The sequence below is a fragment of the Dunckerocampus dactyliophorus genome, chromosome 9 (genome assembly GCF_027744805.1).
Source record: "Dunckerocampus dactyliophorus isolate RoL2022-P2 chromosome 9, RoL_Ddac_1.1, whole genome shotgun sequence".
Taxonomy (NCBI): domain Eukaryota; kingdom Metazoa; phylum Chordata; class Actinopteri; order Syngnathiformes; family Syngnathidae; genus Dunckerocampus; species Dunckerocampus dactyliophorus.
The window spans coordinates 32074519-32093554 of record NC_072827.1 but is presented as its reverse complement, the minus strand read 5'-3'; the positions used below and the strand labels follow the sequence as shown (position 1 = coordinate 32093554).

The 19036-nt window shown below is 46.9% G+C and overlaps 1 protein-coding gene across 1 annotated transcript in view; it reads right to left on the bottom strand.

The window, feature by feature from the left end:
• Positions 1-19036, bottom strand: part of man1a2 (mannosidase, alpha, class 1A, member 2) — a 118948-nt gene that overhangs the window by 26746 nt on the left and 73166 nt on the right. Inside the window, exon 6 of the mRNA XM_054788071.1 lies at positions 10902-10982. Coding sequence (XP_054644046.1) covers positions 10902-10982 — 81 coding nt within the window. The remainder of the gene's footprint in view (positions 1-10901; positions 10983-19036) is intronic.

The following is a 19036-nucleotide window of genomic DNA, read 5'->3' as shown; positions in this document are numbered from 1 at the left end:
ACAAGTAAATTTCCCCGCTGTGGGATAAATAAAGTACATACATACATACATACATACACATATAATACATTTATCAAGGGGAGACACTCAACTAGCAACGTATGCCGTCTAATCAATTTGATTGATTACTCTATCATCCATAATTTAGAAACCACAATTGTCTCATTAGATGCTGAAAAAGCATTTGACAGAGTAAACTGGAAATTTCTCTTTGCAACACTACAAAAATTTGGCTTTGGAGATTCATTTAGAACATGGATTAAAATACTATACAACACCCCGAAGGCCTCTGTTCGGACCAACAATCACATCTCTCCAGAATTTACTTTACAAAGAGAGGCAATGGTGTCCACTCTCTCCCTCACCATTTGCTATCTTTATTGAACCTCTTGCAGCAGCAATTGGACAACATATAAATATTAAAGGGATCCACACCACAAATGTTCATCATAAGATAAGCCTTTATGCTGATGATGTATTACTCTTCCTAGATAATTCACATTCTTCATCTCACTCATTAACAATTATAGCATCTTCTCAGATTACTCCATTAACTGGTCTAAATCCACAGTACTGCCCATTAACTTTGGTTTCCAGAGCACCCCCTCTATTCCACTGTGTTCAGGGAACATTAAGTATTTGGGTATTAACATTTCCTCCAACCTGTCAGACCTGATCCGCTTGAATTATACTCCACTATTGAAGTCAATAGAGGATGATCTTGCACGTTGGAGAACCTTGCCCATCTCACTTACAGGCAGAGTATCCACCGTGAAAATGATTATTTTACAAAAGGTTAATTATCTATTTTCCATGATCCCCACCAAACCATCTATAATTTGGTTCAAGTCATTAGATTCATATATAAATACATTTCTTTGGAAAAATAAGCCAGCACGAATAAGTCTCAAAACGTTACAAAAATCTAAAGAATATGGGGGCTTAGAACTCCCAAACTTCTCCAACTACTTCCTTGCAAACAGGTTACAGTATATCTTAAAATGGATCAAACCTAACCCATTGGATTATTTATGGCTAGACATAGAACAATCACCTAGCCACGGAATCCCAATTTGTAACCTGTCCTTCATTAGCCAAATCCTCCGGAAAAATAATTGTTTTAAAAGTATAAATATAAGCACCACTCTTACAGCTTGGTGGGAATTTCTAAAAATAACTCAATTCTCGCTCACTCCTTGCCAATACACTCCCATCTAGAATAATCCTGACATCTTGCTTAAAAAGAAACCATTAAATTTCCCAACATGGCACGAAAAAGGAATAAGTTGTATGAAAAATATAATTAAAGGAAAGAACTTTATCTCATTTCATAAATCATAACAAATTTCTTGAATACATACAAATTAAATCTATAATTAAAGCAAGTTTCAGGTATCTGTGTAGGCTCTCAGTCGTACAGGAGTTGCCCATTGAGGAAAAGGCTTCTTGAGACGTCATCTGTACTTCTGTGAAGAAGGTGTCGGACGTTTCGCTCCTCATCCGAAGAGCTTCGTCAGCGAACTAATAAGTGCTGGTAGCTTAGGCCTTAAATACAGTAAGAGTGGGTGGAATTGGTGTACCAACACCCTCCTCCTATTGGTTCGTTACACTAAGCCTGGGCGGAGTGGTGGTATAATCCTATCCAGTTATTAACACCTCCGATAAAAGGGAAGTGTCGCTCCCCGAATTGGGTATGAACGACTCTGATACTGGCTTGTTTAGCATCTATTGTTCTGGCTCGGCCCTGCCTTCACCTCATTTGCAAGACTAAGAGCTGTGGGTTTTGGTCTCAGTAACCTGCTGAACACAGGGTCCAAATTAAACCTCAAACCACCATTCCGATTCAATGATGGGTTCTGTTGTTTGACAAAAATAGCTTCCTTTACTCCTCTTTCAAACCATCTGTTTTTTTTGGCCAAAATCTTTACCTCGCTGTCCTGAAAGGAGTGATTGGTAGCTTTCAGGTGTAGATGTACTGCTGATTGAGGACCACTAGAATTGTCCCTGCGATGTTGATAAAGCCTTTTTTGCTCCAAAAAAGCCTTTTTGGAGTACCAGAGTACCAATCTCCAAGCCTTTTTTTGCTCCAAAAAAGGCTTTATCAACATCGCAGGGACAATTCTAGTGGTCCTCAATCAGCAGAAGTGTCGCTCCCCGAATTGGGTATGAACGACTCTGATACTGGCTTGTTTAGCATCTATTGTTCTGGCTCGGCCCTGCCTTCACCTCATTTGCAAGACTAAGAGCTGTGGGTGCTGACCCTGTGTTCAGCAGGTTACTGAGACCAAAACCCACAGCTCTTAGTCTTGCAAATGAGGTGAAGGCAGGGCCGAGCCAGAACAATAGATGCTAAACAAGCCAGTATCAGAGTCGTTCATACCCAATTCGGGGAGCGACACTTCCCTTTTATCGGAGGTGTTAATAACAGGATAGGATTATACCACCACTCCGCCCAGGCTTAGTGTAACAAACCAATAGGAGGAGGGTGTTGGCACACCAATTCCACCCACTCTTACTGTATTTAAGGCCTAAGCTACCAGCACTTATTAGTTCGCTGACGAAGCTCTTCGGATGAGGAGCGAAACGTCCGACACCTTCTTCACAGAAGTACAGATGACGTCTCAAGAAGCCTTTTCCTCAAGTTTCAGGTATATATCATGGGAAAGCAATACCACTATTGACCAATTTTTAAAAATATCTGCCCCTAAAACATTATCTAAATTATTTGTTCTACTTTCAAAAAATGACAACACAATCAGAGTACCAATCTCCAAATGGAACTCAGATTGAGCTACAAGCTGTGACACTGAATTCTGGAAGCAGATATGTCTGAATGCTTCCCGGTCAATAAATAATCCCAACCTACAGCTGATTCAGTTTAAAATCCTTCATAGAGTACACTACACAGGACATAGAATGTTTAGAATGGGCTTAACTGACTCTAACATCTGTACACACTGCTCAGACCATAGAATAGATGACTACTTACACTCCATGTGGACCTGTGCTCCCATGAACAATTTTTGGCACGGAGTGTGTGAGTACCTATCTTTGGCACTTGGGTTCTCCTTTTCTACCTCCCCTTTACTATGCTTGCTGGGCGATCTCTCCACAATTGATGTAGAAACAAACCAAACACAGCTTCTCATCACCGCATTAAACAACGCCAAGAAAACCATTCTCATCAATTGGAAATCAAGGAAGAAACTGAACATAGCTCTTTACAAAAATCTTTTGTTAGATCATATAGCTATGGAGAGAATGTCTGCTGAATCTAAGGAACAAATGTCAGAATTTCAGTCTATATGGGCACCAATAATTAATTCCCTGACCTGACTCTCGGGGGGGTGAGGGCGTCTGTCTCTGCCCCTGGGGGTCTTGTTCATCTGGCATGGGGTGTGGTCCTGGTCGCTGGGTGGCCCTGGTACCTCGGGGGAGGGCGGGGGCGGGCTTGGTGTCCCGGGTCTTCTTTGCTGGGCTGCCTGCCTGGGGGGGCTGGTGGGTGGGGGTGGGGAGGGGTCCGGGTCGGGTGATGGGGTGGGGGCGGGGTCGGGGGGGCCGTCCAGGGGGCGGCGTTGGTTGACCTCCGGGGTGGTGGGTGGGCGGGGTGCTGCATCCTGCGGGTGCTGGGCGCCTACTGCTGCTGGGGGGGGCCCGTGTGCGGCTGGTGGCGCTGGCTCTCCCTCGCCTCCTTTGCCTCTGGGGGTGGGGCGGGGTCTGCCCTGGGCCCTCCTGCTTGGCTGCCGCGTGGGGTCGTCCGGTGTGGGGTGTGGCGGCCGGCCTCTCCCCCTGGTGGGGGCGCGGGTGCCTAAAGCCCAGCTGCACCTGCGGAGCTATCTCCCCTGGGTGGGAGGGTGGTTTGGGTTGCCCCTTTTTATTTATTTCTTTATTTATTTTTTAATTTAATTAAATTAAATTTATTTATTTTATTTTATTTTATTTTACCGATTTATGTGTGTGGTGTATGTATGATAGGTGGGAGTTGCTTGTTGTCCTCCGGCGCCTGTGGCTGTCCCGCGGGTGACTGGGGGCGCGGAGGTGGGGGTCACGGATGTGCGGTTTGGGCTTGGGGTGGGGGGTGTGTGGTGCTGGGTTGGAGGGGATCCCTTGCTTTCTCCCTTCAGGGACGGGGCCGCTGTGGCTTGGTGGGCGGGGTGTGTGGGGGCCGCGGGTGGGTGAGCGGGTGGGTGCGGGCGGCGTGGTGTTCTTCTGCGTGGCGCTGGCCGGGATTGGCGGGGGGATGCTTGCTCCGGGGTGGGGCGGTCGGGGGGTGGCTTTGGCCGGGGGCTTGGGGGTGGGGCTGGTGGGCAGTTCCTGCTACCTGCTGGTGTCTGGCTGGTCTCTGCTTCCTGGCCGGCGGTTGTCTCCCTCCCTCCGGGGTTTCTCCCTTGGCGTGTTGGTGGATGGGCGGGGGGGTTGAGTGGTTGCCGGTCTGCGGCGTGGTGGGGGGCGGGGCAATCTTCTTGGGTGCCGGGCGGGGGGCCGCTCCTCTCGTGGGCCCTGTTGTGCGGTGCTTGCTTCTCTGTCCCTCCCTGGCGCCTCTGGCTTGTGTGCTTCGTGGGTGTGGCCGTGCTCCGCTCTATGTGGGGTCCGGTGCTCCCTTGCTGGCCGTGGTGTTATGTGGGGGGCGCGTGGGCGCGGTTCCCGCTCTCCTGGTGGTGGTCAGATCTGCCTTGGGGCGTGTGGCTGGTCTGTGGTGTTTGGCGGTTTGGGGGTGGCGCTGTGGACGCTACCTCCGGTGGGGCTCCAGTGTTGGGGAGCGCTGGGGGTATCGCCTCTGGGAGGTTGGGTGGGCCGGACTGGGCATCCTGGCGGGCCGGGTAGGGCCTGTGGTGTGTCCTGCGGCCTGTGTGCTCGCCCGAGCCTGGGCTGTGGTGGGTGGCCGGTCGGTCATGTGTCCTTGGTCCCCCCCCTGCTCGGTTTGGGCGGCGTTGGGGTATGGGGCCCCCGTCCTTCCTGTGCCACTGCACCACCTCACATTCATATAGGACTTTGGGGGGTGGCCTATGGTCGGGCATGGTTGGGGAGGGGAGCTGCCTTACGGGGCTCCTTTGCTTCTGCCGTGCCACTGACCTGTTGCCCCCCAATTTTAATCGCAGTAGACACTTAGGGTTTGGGGGGGCTGGTCAGGTGAGGGGCCCTCCGAGCGGCAGCTGTCCCCCGATTTTAATTGCATCATTAGCTATCATCCACATACACCCCATATACATGCACACAGATACACCCCTCAGGGACACAGAGACCAGCTTTTCGTAGCTGTCCTCTTTTATTTTATTTTATTTATTAATTTTTTTTTAATTGCATTATAGACACAATTACACCTTATCACATACACGGGTGGGACGGGCTGGATTGGGGTGCCTCGTGCCCTGGGGCCGGGCCCGCTGGGGGGAGTTGTGGTCTGCCGGGCGCTTGGGCGTTTCTCGCCGTTGTGCTTTCTGCTCTGCTGGGCCGCTGTCTGTGTCCTTGCCTCCCCCGGTCTGTCTGCGGGCTTGTCGGGGGGGGGGGCTCCGGTGCGTGGGTGGTGCGCTGTCGGCTCTGGTGGCATGTGGCTGGTCTGGCTTCTGGTGGTTTGTGGGGTCCGTCGGCTGGTCTGCTGCTGGTCTCGCCTTCTCGGCTCTGGTGCTTGGCCTCCCTGCGGCTTGGGGTGCGGTGCTCCCGCTCCCCCTTCGGGGTTTGCTGGCCCGCGGGTGTCGGTTGGGGCTGTGTGGTGGTTCGCCTGGCTGCTCGCCTGTTTTCCCGCCCGCCTGCTCAGTTTCCCGCTTTCCTCCTCGCTGGCTCCTCTGTCTGCCTTGCTGGCGGCGTCCTACCGTTGGGAGGGTGTGGCCTGGTGTCTTCCTGCTCCCCGGCTGTCCACGCTCTCCGCGCCTGGGTTCTGGATTGGAGCTGCTCCTTGGGTTACCAACGGGGGATAGGGTGAGGCTTCCGGGTGTCAGGCAGTCGACCACTGTGTGTGTGTTTGTGTGTGTTTGTGTGCATGTGTGCGTGCGTAGGATTGTGTATGTGCGTGCGCGTGGGGGCGTAGGGGTGTGTATGGGCGTGCGTGTGGGTGCGTAGGAGTGTGTATGTGCGTGCGTGTGGGTGAGTGCGTAGGAGTGTGTATGTGCGTGCGTGTGTGTGTGTGTACTTTTATTTATTTATTTTAGTTATTTATTTTTTTGGGGGGGCATACAGGGGTTTGCTCCGTGGGGTCGGGTGCTGGGTGATACATCTCTGCCGCCTGTGCCTCCGCCGGGTGGGTGGAGGGTGTGCCTTCTGCATCCCTGGGCGGGGTGGCCCTGTGTCGGGGGTCGGGCGGGGGTTGGCCCGGGGCGGGCCGGGCTCCGCTCCCTGGGGTGGGGGTGGCGGTAGGCGGGGATTGGCGCTTCCGGCGCGGGTGGGCTTCTTTCCGGTTGTGGGGGCGTCTCTGGGCCTGCTGGTTTGTGGCCACCGGTACTCGTCTGCCTTTGTGGGGTGTGATCTCTCGTTGGTCTCAGGGGTTGGCAGTCCTTCGGCTGGGATTACATTTCTTCGGCCCCTTGCTGGTCTTCCCGGGGGGGATGGCTCTCTGGGCTGGCTCTTGGGGCACTGATCTTTGTGCTGCCTGCCCCTGTGGGCCTGGTGGCCTTCTGGCGACGGGGGCTCGGCCTGGCTATTTGGGGCGGGGCTCTCTGGGAGGTGGAAGGCGGGCCCTCTCCTTTCCTTTCATGCATTCTCAGTGACAATTACACGCCCACACATTCTTGCACCTTTATATGTATGAAGTCTTCCCCACATACAGAGATACCTGTACATATGCACACTCACAGTACATACGTACTTCCCCACATTACTCACTGAGTTAACCAGGATGTTATCATGTTGTTGGTTTTATTACAGCGACGGTGATATCAGCAGGATGACTATTGTTTTTTTTTTACAATGATGGTCATTAGAGTAATTATCATTCTGTTCACTATCATAGACAATTATTTCATTACTACAATTATGTGTGACTGTTTCAATGCAGTATTGTCATTGTGATCACTATCATAGTTCATCATTTCATTACTACTATTATGTGTGACTGTTTCAATGCAGTATTGTCATTGTGATCACTATCATAGTTCATCATTTCATTACTACTATTATGTGTGACTGTTTCAATGCAGTATTGTCATTGTAATCACTATCATAGTTCATCATTTCATTACTACTATTATGTGTGACTGTTTCAATGCAGTATTGTCATTGTGATCACTATCATAGTTCATCATTTCATGACTACTATTATGTGTGACTGTTTCAATGCAGTATTATCATTGTGATCACCATCATAGTTCATCATTTCATTACTACTATTATGTGTGACTGTTTCAATGCAGTATTGTCATTGTGATTACTATCATAGTTCATCATTTCATTACTACTATTATGTGTGACTGTTTCAATGCAGTATTGTCATTGTGATCACTATCATAGTTCATCATTTCATGACTACTATTATGTGTGATTGTCATTGACAGCGTTGTCATTGTGGTTGTTGATATTGTTTTGTCCTTTGTCCTTATGTCCTTTTTCGTCTTTATAGTTGTCACAGACATTTATTTGCTGATGTCGTTCTGTATGTTTCTGTTGTTCTGTTCTTGCTGTCACAATTGTTGTTGTTGCTGCTGTTGTCCTTGTCTCTGGTCTCTCTTTTTGTTGAACAACATCGTGCGGATGTCAACGTCAGCCCGTGCGTCCCCCGCAAACCAAAGTGGGGAAGTTCATCGTTAATATTTCTTCATGCTCCGACCAGTGCGTCGCTCATACGCGCACACAAACGCACACGGGGCCGCCTTGAATTGAAACTGAAATGTTTGCACCCAGGAAGGAAGTTTCGTTAAAGCTGAAAATCAGCAAAGTAGGGCAAAAGACTATGAAAATAAAAATATGGTCATCACGACAACTGAGACTCCACGGTAGTTCACAGGAGTTGAAAGTGAAGTACGTATGGGGGGGGCCTCCGGCATGTGATCTTGTCGACCTGGAAAGGGCCGGGATGTTGGCCGCATGGGACTTTGCTCCTCCAGACGATTCGTTATTCCATGTTAGCAAAACGTCTCACCCCCCAAGAGCACGGCTGGAAATAGAACAACGGAGTTTCTTCTCGTCCAAATGTGGGGAATCCGCAAAAGAGGATGCGCATGGCCAGCAGCTCCTGAACGTGTTTGACTAATTCATGGTGAGATGATGTGGCCTCCCTGATGGAGACACGTCAGAAGGCTCGTCCTCCTTCTGGCATTCATGTTTCACGCTGCCTCTCTCTTATCTCCATCAGGCAGCCCCCCAACGTCTCCCTCGCCTCCACTGCATCACACTGGCACTCCTGACACGCTTGCCAACAAACATTCTCATCAACCAAGTTGAACAGCGTAGATGATTTTCTGGCGTCTACCATCAGCACAAGTACGAGCAGGAAGTGGACTCATCATTAAACGTTCAAAAGCCCCTCAGTCGCCGTGAAAACTCTTGTTATGAAAGAGAGTACACTAAGTCCCCAACTTACGAACACAATTGGTTCCAGACGACCGTTCTTAAGTCGATTTGTTCTTAAGTAGGGAAAAGGTAATATTAGCAATGACATAGGTACTACATGTACGTGTATACATATATAGTATATGTGTATGTATGTAAATATGAGTTTGGATGCAGTAGTAATATTAAACCAGGATAATTAATGAAAAAAACAATAATAAAAGTGATATAATACGTAATGATAAATGTTATTTACCTTTGAAGAGGAGTGGTCGAGCATACGTCGTTGTGGTGGAGGAGGAGGAGATATTGAAAAAAGGACAAATGGTGGTGGTGGTGTTTAGACTCTTCTAAAAGAGGTAGTGTTCTGTGGGTGGTGTAGACTTAAGCAGGCCTATTAACTCTTCATAAACTTTAATCACACGCTTTGTCCAGGTTGTATCATACAACTCTTAGCCTTCCTCTCTCCTCTTCCTCATCTTTCTCTCCTGTAGGTCCCATTAGCAGTGTCACAGTGCCCTCTACTGGTCAAGCATGTACAGTATAAATATGGACTTATAAGGCAAAACACATGAAAAAATAGACCAGTTGGCTGGTGTTCGTATCTCCGAGTGTTCACACGTCGGATGTTCGTTAGTAGGGGACTTAGTGTACAGAGTGCCCTCGTTTATCGGGGGGATAGGTTCCCAAATAGCCCGCAATAAGTGAAATCTGTGAAGTAGCCAATTGTGTTTCCAACGGCTAGCTAGTTTGTTAGCAATGACCACAACAGGAGACAGCGCAAAGGAAATTGATTGACAATGGTCTACAGCCAGCGTATCAGGATGCAGAAGACAATGAGCGGCGCAGACAGAAGAGAGAGAATGGAGCGATAGCGCCACCTCATGCTAAAGCACAGAACTACAACACTCAACTTCCTGCATTGCAATTCTTCTTAAAGGGCCAGGCTTGGCCAGTAAGAGCGTCCATACGCTGTAAAAAAACAAACAAACAAACAACAAAACACTAAAATTGAAGTAACAAAATCCACTAAACAGCGAGGCTGTGAAAGGTGAACCGCAATGGAGCGAGGAAACACTGAAATGTTGAAATGTAGCACGCAAACACGGAAAACAATACAAGCAGGTGATGTATGCTAAATACGAGGCAGAAGAGTCTTGATCATCACAATGATTGTTCTGTCATGCTTGTTTTTTATTGTTATTATTAATTATTCCACTAATTATTATAGAAAACATGACATGGAATGCAGGAAGTGAATAATATGTACTGTACTAGATGTGGAACGGATGGGGGTAGGATTAGATAAGCTTTGCTTCTTCCTACTCCTTTTGGACATGTGGAACTGTGAAACGGTGATTCATGAGATGTTTTTCATTGGAACCTTCAAACCAAACCATGTGACCTCTTCTGTTATTTATTTGAAATACACACGTTCCCCCTTCCATCTTCTTCTATGATATTGTTTCAATTTCAAATAACATCTTAGAGCTGTCATTTTCATACCGTGAAACCGTCAAAATGTGATATTTTTGGCCAAGGTTATCATACTGTCAGAATCTCATACCGGGCCATACCCAATCCTATCCATCCATCAGCCATCCATCCATCATCCATCCCTACCTTCACCCCTCCTTCCATTCAAACATCCAACAATCCATCCATTAATCCCTTCATCTGTCCATGCATCGTCTATCCATCCATGGCTTTCCCGCAAGGATGTGGAGGCTCGATGACAGCGTTTAATTAGCTTGACGGTTTGAGTGTTTGACAAAGAAGCGTGCGAGTTAAACGCTCCCTGGCGAGCCAAAGGATACACGGCAGCAGCGTGTTGTCACCAGTCCCTGGACGACAGACAGCTAAGCTCTGTATCAAAGTGGGGGGGGATGATGAGGAGGGGGGAGGGGGAAGAGTGCAAAGTCTAGACAGGGAAGCTTCAAATCACAACTCTTGGCAGTTAGGAAATAAAATGGCTGCTTTCCTTCCACCAAGTGTACTATTCCACCTCAGACCCTTGGCGCATGACCCTTGGCGGGGCTCCAGCACATCACGGAGTAGCGTAGCCACATCCAGCCAAACCACACTTCCCAATGAGCTGAATGAGTTTTACGCCCATGAGGAATGTTTGCTGAAGGACAAATCTTGTCATGTTTTAATGTCACGTGACACCCCTAATTATTAGGGGAAAAAAGATGCATATTTAAGCAGATTTTACACATTTTTGAAGCATTTTCAGGCATAAAAATGGCAAAATACAAACAAAAGGCATTCAGAAGACGCATTCAAAGATGTGATGTGTAGAGAGGTGGCGGGAAGTGTAGCGTTGGCTACCGTCCTTTCCCCCCATGAATAGGTAATAATCACCGGACCACGAGGGTGTCAACAATAACAGAAGTTCTCCTGTTGTATTTGTGAGTACTGACCTCCTGCCCGGACAGGTAGTAGGCTGCCAGAAGGCCTCCGATAAAGCGGATGTTGACCTCAAACACGGACACCTCGGCATTCTGGGAAAATAAAAAAAACAGGAAGAATCAGGCAGAGGAATACAAGTAAAATCAACTTTGGCTCATTTGGCTTTGGTGTCTTCCTTCCACGATTTGGAGGTTTTGGTTCAAGTTAACTCATTCAATCCCACACATTTTTCAAAAGACAACCCCTGCAGTGGCGGCCATTTTACACCATGTGGCCTGATCTTTCAAGGCACACGGAATATTGTGTTGTATGTCTATAGAAACATGGAACGTACCAAGAGAAGGATTACACTCCCGTCTTTCATCAGGAAAACAAGTTTATTACGACCTTTTTTCGTTCTTTAGTAATCAGCAGTAGAACGTAGGTAGGTTTCAGGAAAATATCAGTTCCTGTCTAAAAAGGGAGAAAAACAGCTTTTTGTGAAAAGATACATCTCAAGCATAACTTTCATTTAGACACAAATATTTTTTGCTTTTGTGGCAGCTGAAATATCTAAACCAACATAACACGAAAAAGGCTTGTTTTACATCAAAATAACAATTTATTTACAAATATAACACCACCAACTATTTAGTTTTCACATTTGGAACTGAACGTGCGTGCGTGTGCATGTGTTAAAATGTCCCTACAATGCGTAACCTTCTGCACGCCACACTCCTCCACGCTCTCTCACTTCCTCCTTCCTGTCATGTGACTCTGTTCACTTGATCCCTGCCAAGCTCTGATCAATTGCACTTCTGCCACCTTGTGGCCGTTTTTATGGCTTAAAATTGTTCTGAAGGCAAATCCATTAGCGGGGAGTTGTGTCATCACCTCGTTTAGCCTCTCACGCAAAAAAGTGTAAAATACGTATGAATATGTTGTTGGGATCAGGTGTTCGGGTTTATGAAAATGTCTAAATATGTCTTTGGCATCGAATGCGTTCATGCATCGGGGGTCTGATGCTTTTGTTGCATAGCGTGAATCCATTCACAAGCCTGCAAATTCACACATTTTTGGTCAAAACAATTTTACAGAAATTATTTTTCCTCCGAAAACAGGCAGTTTTTCTGCGGAAAACACTTCTCATACACATAAATAATAAATAAAACAGCTGTAGTTTTACAAGTATACACTCCAAATATTCTAAAAAGCTACACTTTAACAAAAATAAACTCATAAGAGCACAAAGTTGGAATATAAAGAAACAATACGTTAAAGTCGTTTTTAAAGTCTTAATATGAGAAACTAACCAACTGGAAACTTTGTTTGGGTACAAAGTTACAATATGTAGCTAAAGTCCAAATGTTATGGGAATGAAGTCATAATATGATGAGAACAGCAAAGAGTAAAGTTGATACCGTAGTACCTCGCATAACGTAACCTGCTTCCACTTGCGCTCCTGATCAAGACATCTCGTGAACGGTAGGATTGTTTTTGTTTTTCAGTTTTATTCATTGACAGTAATCTTATTTATTACCTTATTTTATATTGGAATGTTACTCTACTATGTTTATGCTAACGTTTTCTTATATTTTCCCACCATATTTGGTGGACTTTGAATATTTTGAAGGGCCAAAGGGGTGAGTTTGGGAAGATCTTGGAACGGATTAGGCTATTTACATGTATTTTACGCTTCGTATAACATAAAAACCCTATAACATAAAGGTTCTCAGAACGGATTATTTACGTTGTAGGGGCGTCTACTGTATTAATAATCGGCTTTTTCGCCTATATATTCCCCCAAATATTACCAGCATGTAAGCTTTCCCATGAGGGAAAATAACATCCTGGACCAAGTCTACAGCAACATGAAAGGTGCTTTGAAGGCTGTTCCAATGCCCCACTTTGGAAAGGCCGACCACATCTCCATATTCCTTTATCCAACATACATACAACTCCTCAAACAAGCTCCCCCTGTAAGTACAGCAGTTAAAGTGTGGAATGAAGAAATTGATCAAGTACTTCAGGACTGCTTTGGCTGCACAAACTGGGATGTGTTTAAAACTGCAGCGGGGAGGGAAGATGGTACTGTTGATTTGGATGAATATGCTTCTGCTGTTACTGGCTACATTAGCACATGCATAAAGACTGTTACCACCACCAAGTATTACAGAAAATACCCTAACCAAAAACAGTGGTTGAACTGTGATGTGAGGGCTAAGCTACGTGCTCGTTCGACTGCATTTGTCATGGGCACCGCTGAGGACTACAAAAAGGCCAGATATGACCTGAGGAGGTCCATACGAGAGGCCAAAAGACAGTACAGACAGAAGCTGGAGGGCTACTATTCCACCTCAGACTCTCGGCGCATGTGGGCGGGGCTCCAGCACATCACAGACTATCGACAGCGGAGTAGCGTAGCCACATCCAGCCAAACCACACTTCCAGATGAGCTGAACGAGTTCTACGCTCGCTTTGACACCCAAACTCCTGATGAGCAGAGAGGGTGGCTGGACTTGGGGAGCACACAGGACTCACCTCTCATGGTGACATCAACTGATGTGCGCAGGGTTCTGAACAAAACAAACCCACGGAAAGCAGCAGGCCCAGACAACATCTCAGGACGTGCACTTCGAGTTTGCTCATCAGAGCTAGCTGATGTGCTTGCTAACATATTTAACCTGTCGCTTGCACAAGCATCTGTACCGACCTGCTTTAAGTCCACCACCATAGTGCCCGTACCCAAGAAGAGCAACGTGACCTGCTTGAATGACTATCGCCCTATAGCACTCACTCCTATTGTAATGAAGTGCTTTGAAAGAATAGTCATGACCCACATCAAAAAGAGCATCCCGGCAACTGTGGACCCTCTACAGTTTGCATATCGCCAGAACCGGTCCACGGATGATGCAGTCAACACTGCCATCCACACAGCCCTTTCTCGCCTACAGGGCCAGAACATATATGTCATAATGCTATTTATAGACTATAGCTCTGCTTTTAATACAGTCAGCCCCCACAAACTCACAAATAAGCTCCTCACACTTGGCCTGTCACCCTCCCTCTGTAACTGGGTGTTTAACTTTCTAACAGGCAGGCCCCAGTCAGTCAGAGTCCACAATCGCACATCCAGCTTAAGAATTGTGAGCACTGGGACCCCCCAGGGGTGTGTGCTGAGTCCGCTCCTCTACCAAGCCAAGTGGGGACAGGATCTGGGCAGATGAACTCAATCTGTTTTTCAACAGATTTGAGTCTGCCCCCCCTCCCCCCCCTACCAACTCACCACTCGTCACCCCCACATCCCCATCCCAGCCATCCTCTACCCCCCTCTCCATAACTGATGATCAGGTGAGGAGTCAGCTGAAGAAGATCAAGGCAAGGAAGGCCCCGGGACCGGACGGCATCAGCCCTAGAATCCTCAAGGACTGTGCTGACCAGCTCTGTGGAGTTCTCAGGCACTTGTTCAATCTCAGCCTGAGGCTGGAGAAAGTCCCGGCCCTGTGGAAGACCTCCTGTGTGGTCCCGATACCAAAGACACCGCGTCCCAAGGAGCCTAACCAGTTCAGGCCTGTTGCCTTGACCTCTCTCCTGATGAAGACCATGGAGAGGATTATCCTGCAGCACCTGCGACCCCTGGTGGGCACTCAGCTGGACCCCCTGCAGTTTGCTTACCGGCCTCGGATCGGAGTGGACGACGCAGTGATCTACCTGCTGCACAGATCACTGCTACACCTGGAGGACAGCGGGAGCACTGTGAGGGTCATGTTTTTGGACTTCTCCAGTGCCTTTAACACCATCCAGCCGTCACTACTCAGAGTAAAGATGGAGAGTGTGGGAGTAGACCAACACCTGACTGCATGGGTTATAGACTACCTCACCAACAGAACACAGTATGTGAGGCTCCGTCACTGTGTGTCTGACATGGTACTCTGCAGCACAGGTGCCCCTCAGGGTACGGTGCTCTCCCCTTTCCTCTTCACCCTCTACACCTCGGACTTCACACACAACTCCACACAGTGTCAAATCCAGAAGTTCTCCGACGACACAGCCATTGTAGGTTGTGTTTCAGAGGGGAATGATCTGGAATACAGGACGGTCATCAGGGACTTTGTCAGCTGGAATGAGCTTAACCAGCTGCAACTCAACACCAGCAAGACAAAGGAGATGATCATTAACTTCCAGAGGAAAACATCTCACTTCACACCGGTGAACATCCAGGGAGCGGACATAGAGTTGGTAGACAGCTACAAATTCCTGGGTTAGGGTTAGGGTTAGGGTTAGGACTGGTCCGTCAACACCCACGCCCTCTACAAGAAGGGCCAGAGTCGCCTCCACCTGCTGAGGAGACTGAGGTCCTTTGGTGTGTGCAGGACTCTTTTACGGACCTTTTATGACTCTGTGGTGGCCTCAGCCATCTTCTATGCTGTGGGCTGCTGGAGAGGGGGCAGCACGGACAGGGACAGGAGCAGGATCAATAGGCTGATCAGGAGAGCGAGCTCTGTCCTGGACGGTCCTCTGGACTCCGTGGAGGAAGTGGGGGAGAGAAGGATGTTGGCTAAGCTGACATCCATCATGGACAACACCTCTCACCCGCTACATGACACTGTGGGTTCCCTTAGCAGCTCCTTCAGCAGCAGACTGTTACACTCACGGTGTAAGAAGGAGAGGTTCCGCAGGTCCTTCATACCGACCGCTGTCAGTCTCTACAACACCTGCACCACCTGAACCATGTTGTAGTCAATATGTATTCTTTACACTGTATTCTTTACTTGTGTATCTTGCTTGCTGCTGTAACAAGTGAATTTCCCCGCTGTGGGATAAATAAAGTACAAATACAATATAATACACGCTCTTCACCTACGATTGCGTGTCCTCCCAGAACAACACCAGCATCATTAAATTTGCGGATGACACTACAGTCATCGGACTGATCACTGGTGGTGTTGAAACATCATACAGAAGAGAGGTGGCGGACCTCATAGCTTGGTGTCGTGATAACAATCTCCTTCTCAATACAGATAAGACTAAAGAGATGATCATCGACCCAAGAACAAGGGAAAAGGAGCCGCATAGACCCCTGTTTATTGATGAGACTGAGGTGGAGAGGGTGAAAACCTTCAAGTTCCTTGGCACACACATCAGCGAGGACCTCACCTGGTCTCACAACACCCAACAAATTATGAAGAAGTCCCAAAGGAGACTGTACTTCCTGAGAAGACTGAGGAAATTTGGCATGTCCACCGCAATCCTTAGTTGCTTCTACAGATGCACTATGGAAAGTGTCCTTACCGCCTCCGTCACTGTTTGGTACGGTAACTGTACAACACGAGATAGGAAGGCACTCCAGCGGGTGGTCAAGACCTCACAGAACATTGTTGGGGCAGCCCTCCCCTCACTGCAAGACATTTATAAATCTAGAGTCCTACGCAGAACACACAACCTCATCAAGGACAGCACACATCCACAACACATTATTCACACTCCTACCGTCAGGCAGACGCTACAGGAGTTTGAATTCCAGGACCACAAGGCTGGCAAACAGCTTTTACCCACAGGCCATCAGGCTTCTCAACGAAGCACTCACACACGCCGCACGCAACACAAGCACACACTCATAGCACTTTATTTATTTATTTATTTATTTATTTATTTATTTATTTATTTGTATTAATGTCTTTTCTGTTGTTACTTAATTTATTGGTATTTATGTTTCTTCTTTTATTGGTATTAATATTTCTTCTGTTCTTATTCATTTTCTTGTGTTTTTTTTTCTTTTTTGGGAGAATGAACAGAATAAGAATTTCATTGCATAGTAGAAGTACCTGTCTTACTGTGCATATGACAATAAAACTCTTGAATCTTGAATAATTAGTGTTCTAATGAAACAACACTGCTGTCTAAAATGGCACACTTCTCGAACCACACAGGTATTATTTCATTGAAGTTGCACATGACTTACAGACACAGTCTCTCCAGGGCAGATGTGTAATAAGACATATTTCCTATCATCCACTTTGTGTGCCTAACTGTGTCACACAATCAACTCAATGATATATTTGCATCCACACCACCACAGCATTTGAACTTAAAGGCAGCACATTATTTGTTAAATTATATGCTGTGTATATTTTGATATACAGTTGTACCTCGAATAACATAAACCTTCTTTTACGTAAATTCCACTGAATCACCTTATTTTATATTGGAATGTTACTCCACTATGTTTATGCTGTTTTCTTATATTTTCCCACCATATTTGGTGGACTTTGAATATTTTGAAGGACCAAAATGGGTGAGTTTGGGAAGATCTTGGAACGGATTAGGCTATTTACATGTATTTTACGCTTCATAAAACATAAAATCCCTATAACATAAAGGTTCTCGGAACTAATTATTTCTGTTGTGGGGCGTCGCAGGACCAGCCAAACTGGTCAATTGGAGGCAGAACCATGACCAACCTGAGACGAGCAGATGACATCGACTGTCTAGCAGGAACAGAAGAATGATCATGATTAATAGTAAACAGTTACAAAATGTAACTGCACTGCAACACTGCAAGACATTTATAAAACCAGAGTCCTACGCAGAACACACAACCTCATCAAGGACAGCACACATCCACAACACTCATTATTCAGACTCCTACCGTCAGGCAGACGCTACAGGAGTTTGAAGTCCAGGACCACAAGGCTGGCAAACAGCTTTTACCCACAGGCCATCAGGCTTCTCAACGAAGCACTCACACACGCCACACGCACACACTCATGGCACTTTATTTATTTATTTATTTGTATTAATGTCTCTTCTGTTGTTGTTGCTTAATTTATTGGTATTTATGTTTCTTATGTCCTTGTTCATTTTCTTGTGTTTTTCTTTCTTTTTGGGAAAATGAACAGAACAAGAATTTCACTGCATAGCAGAACCACCAGTTTTACTATGCATATGACAATAAAACTCTTGAATCTTGAATCTATATCACCATGAGACGCTGAGATGCACTTTTTCTTGAAAAATATATAACTTCTTAGCGTATTACAAAATATGAGTGTGACCCTTGGTCACTTTTCACTACGCGGCCCTCACTTGAAAAAGTTTGGACAGCCCTCAACAATCACAGTGCGCCAGGAACACAACAAAAGTGTGAGCTTTAATAGAGAAATCCTTCCTCTAATGGAGCCCAAAGCTGATTACTGCTGGAGGGTGTTAAACGTGCGAGGGAGGGAGGGACAGGGTTGTGTGTGGAGAGGTTATTCCCCAATTTATGTGTTTGCAAAGCACAGTGAAACCCGAGCTTAAGCTCAGCTAATTTGTCTGTTTATGACACCCCGGTGCACCCGAGTGCTGGTGTTGCATCTTCAGTGCCGAAAAGAACTCTTGTCAGAGCAACCACCGCCGAAGCACACAGTGGGCATTTCTGCATTCTACCACCCAAAATGCACAAAATCCAATGCGACGGAGAACGCTCGACACCCAAAAGCTACTCGCAATTCCAATATGGGCTCCTTCCTGTGTTTTCACACAAGAAATTCGATCTTTTGAGCAGCCATGACCTCATTTTACAGCAAGTGCCCACCAGAGGCAAAGGTAAATGGAGAAAGGACAGAAGGGGTGAGATGAGGTGGGGTGGCAGCAGCCTCTGAGTGTCTTCTTAGGTTGCCAAAGCATTTACACCCACAGAAAAACAACAGCACACACATTGATTGCTGCATGGCCCCTTCCCTGGCGAAGAAACCAGATGCTTTTGTTGGAAGCAGGTGTTATCCAACAACTTATTTAACATCACTTCCAGGTCAGATCGGTGTCCCTTTAAAGCGGACACTCTTCATCCAAGCTTGCCGGGTTGCAACCGCGTGACCTCAAGGCAGTCTGCCTCATTTCTGCCTTTGAAATGGGGGGCACACATTACAATGTGACCACTGTTCCGTTACTACCGGCTGCGAAGAAGTTGGACTTTAGGTGATATTCTAAAAGTTGAAAGCAACGACATGATAGCGCAAGACAGATAGCACAGCTGAACGTGCATGCAATAGAGCGTAAGACGCAGTGGAGCAGAAAGGCCCCCACATTGGTAAGCACGCGAGCGGGGCGGGGCTAGGTGCACACAGGGTACAATGTATTGGCTCTTATTGAACAGAATGAATATATCTACCTCTGTTATTTTGGT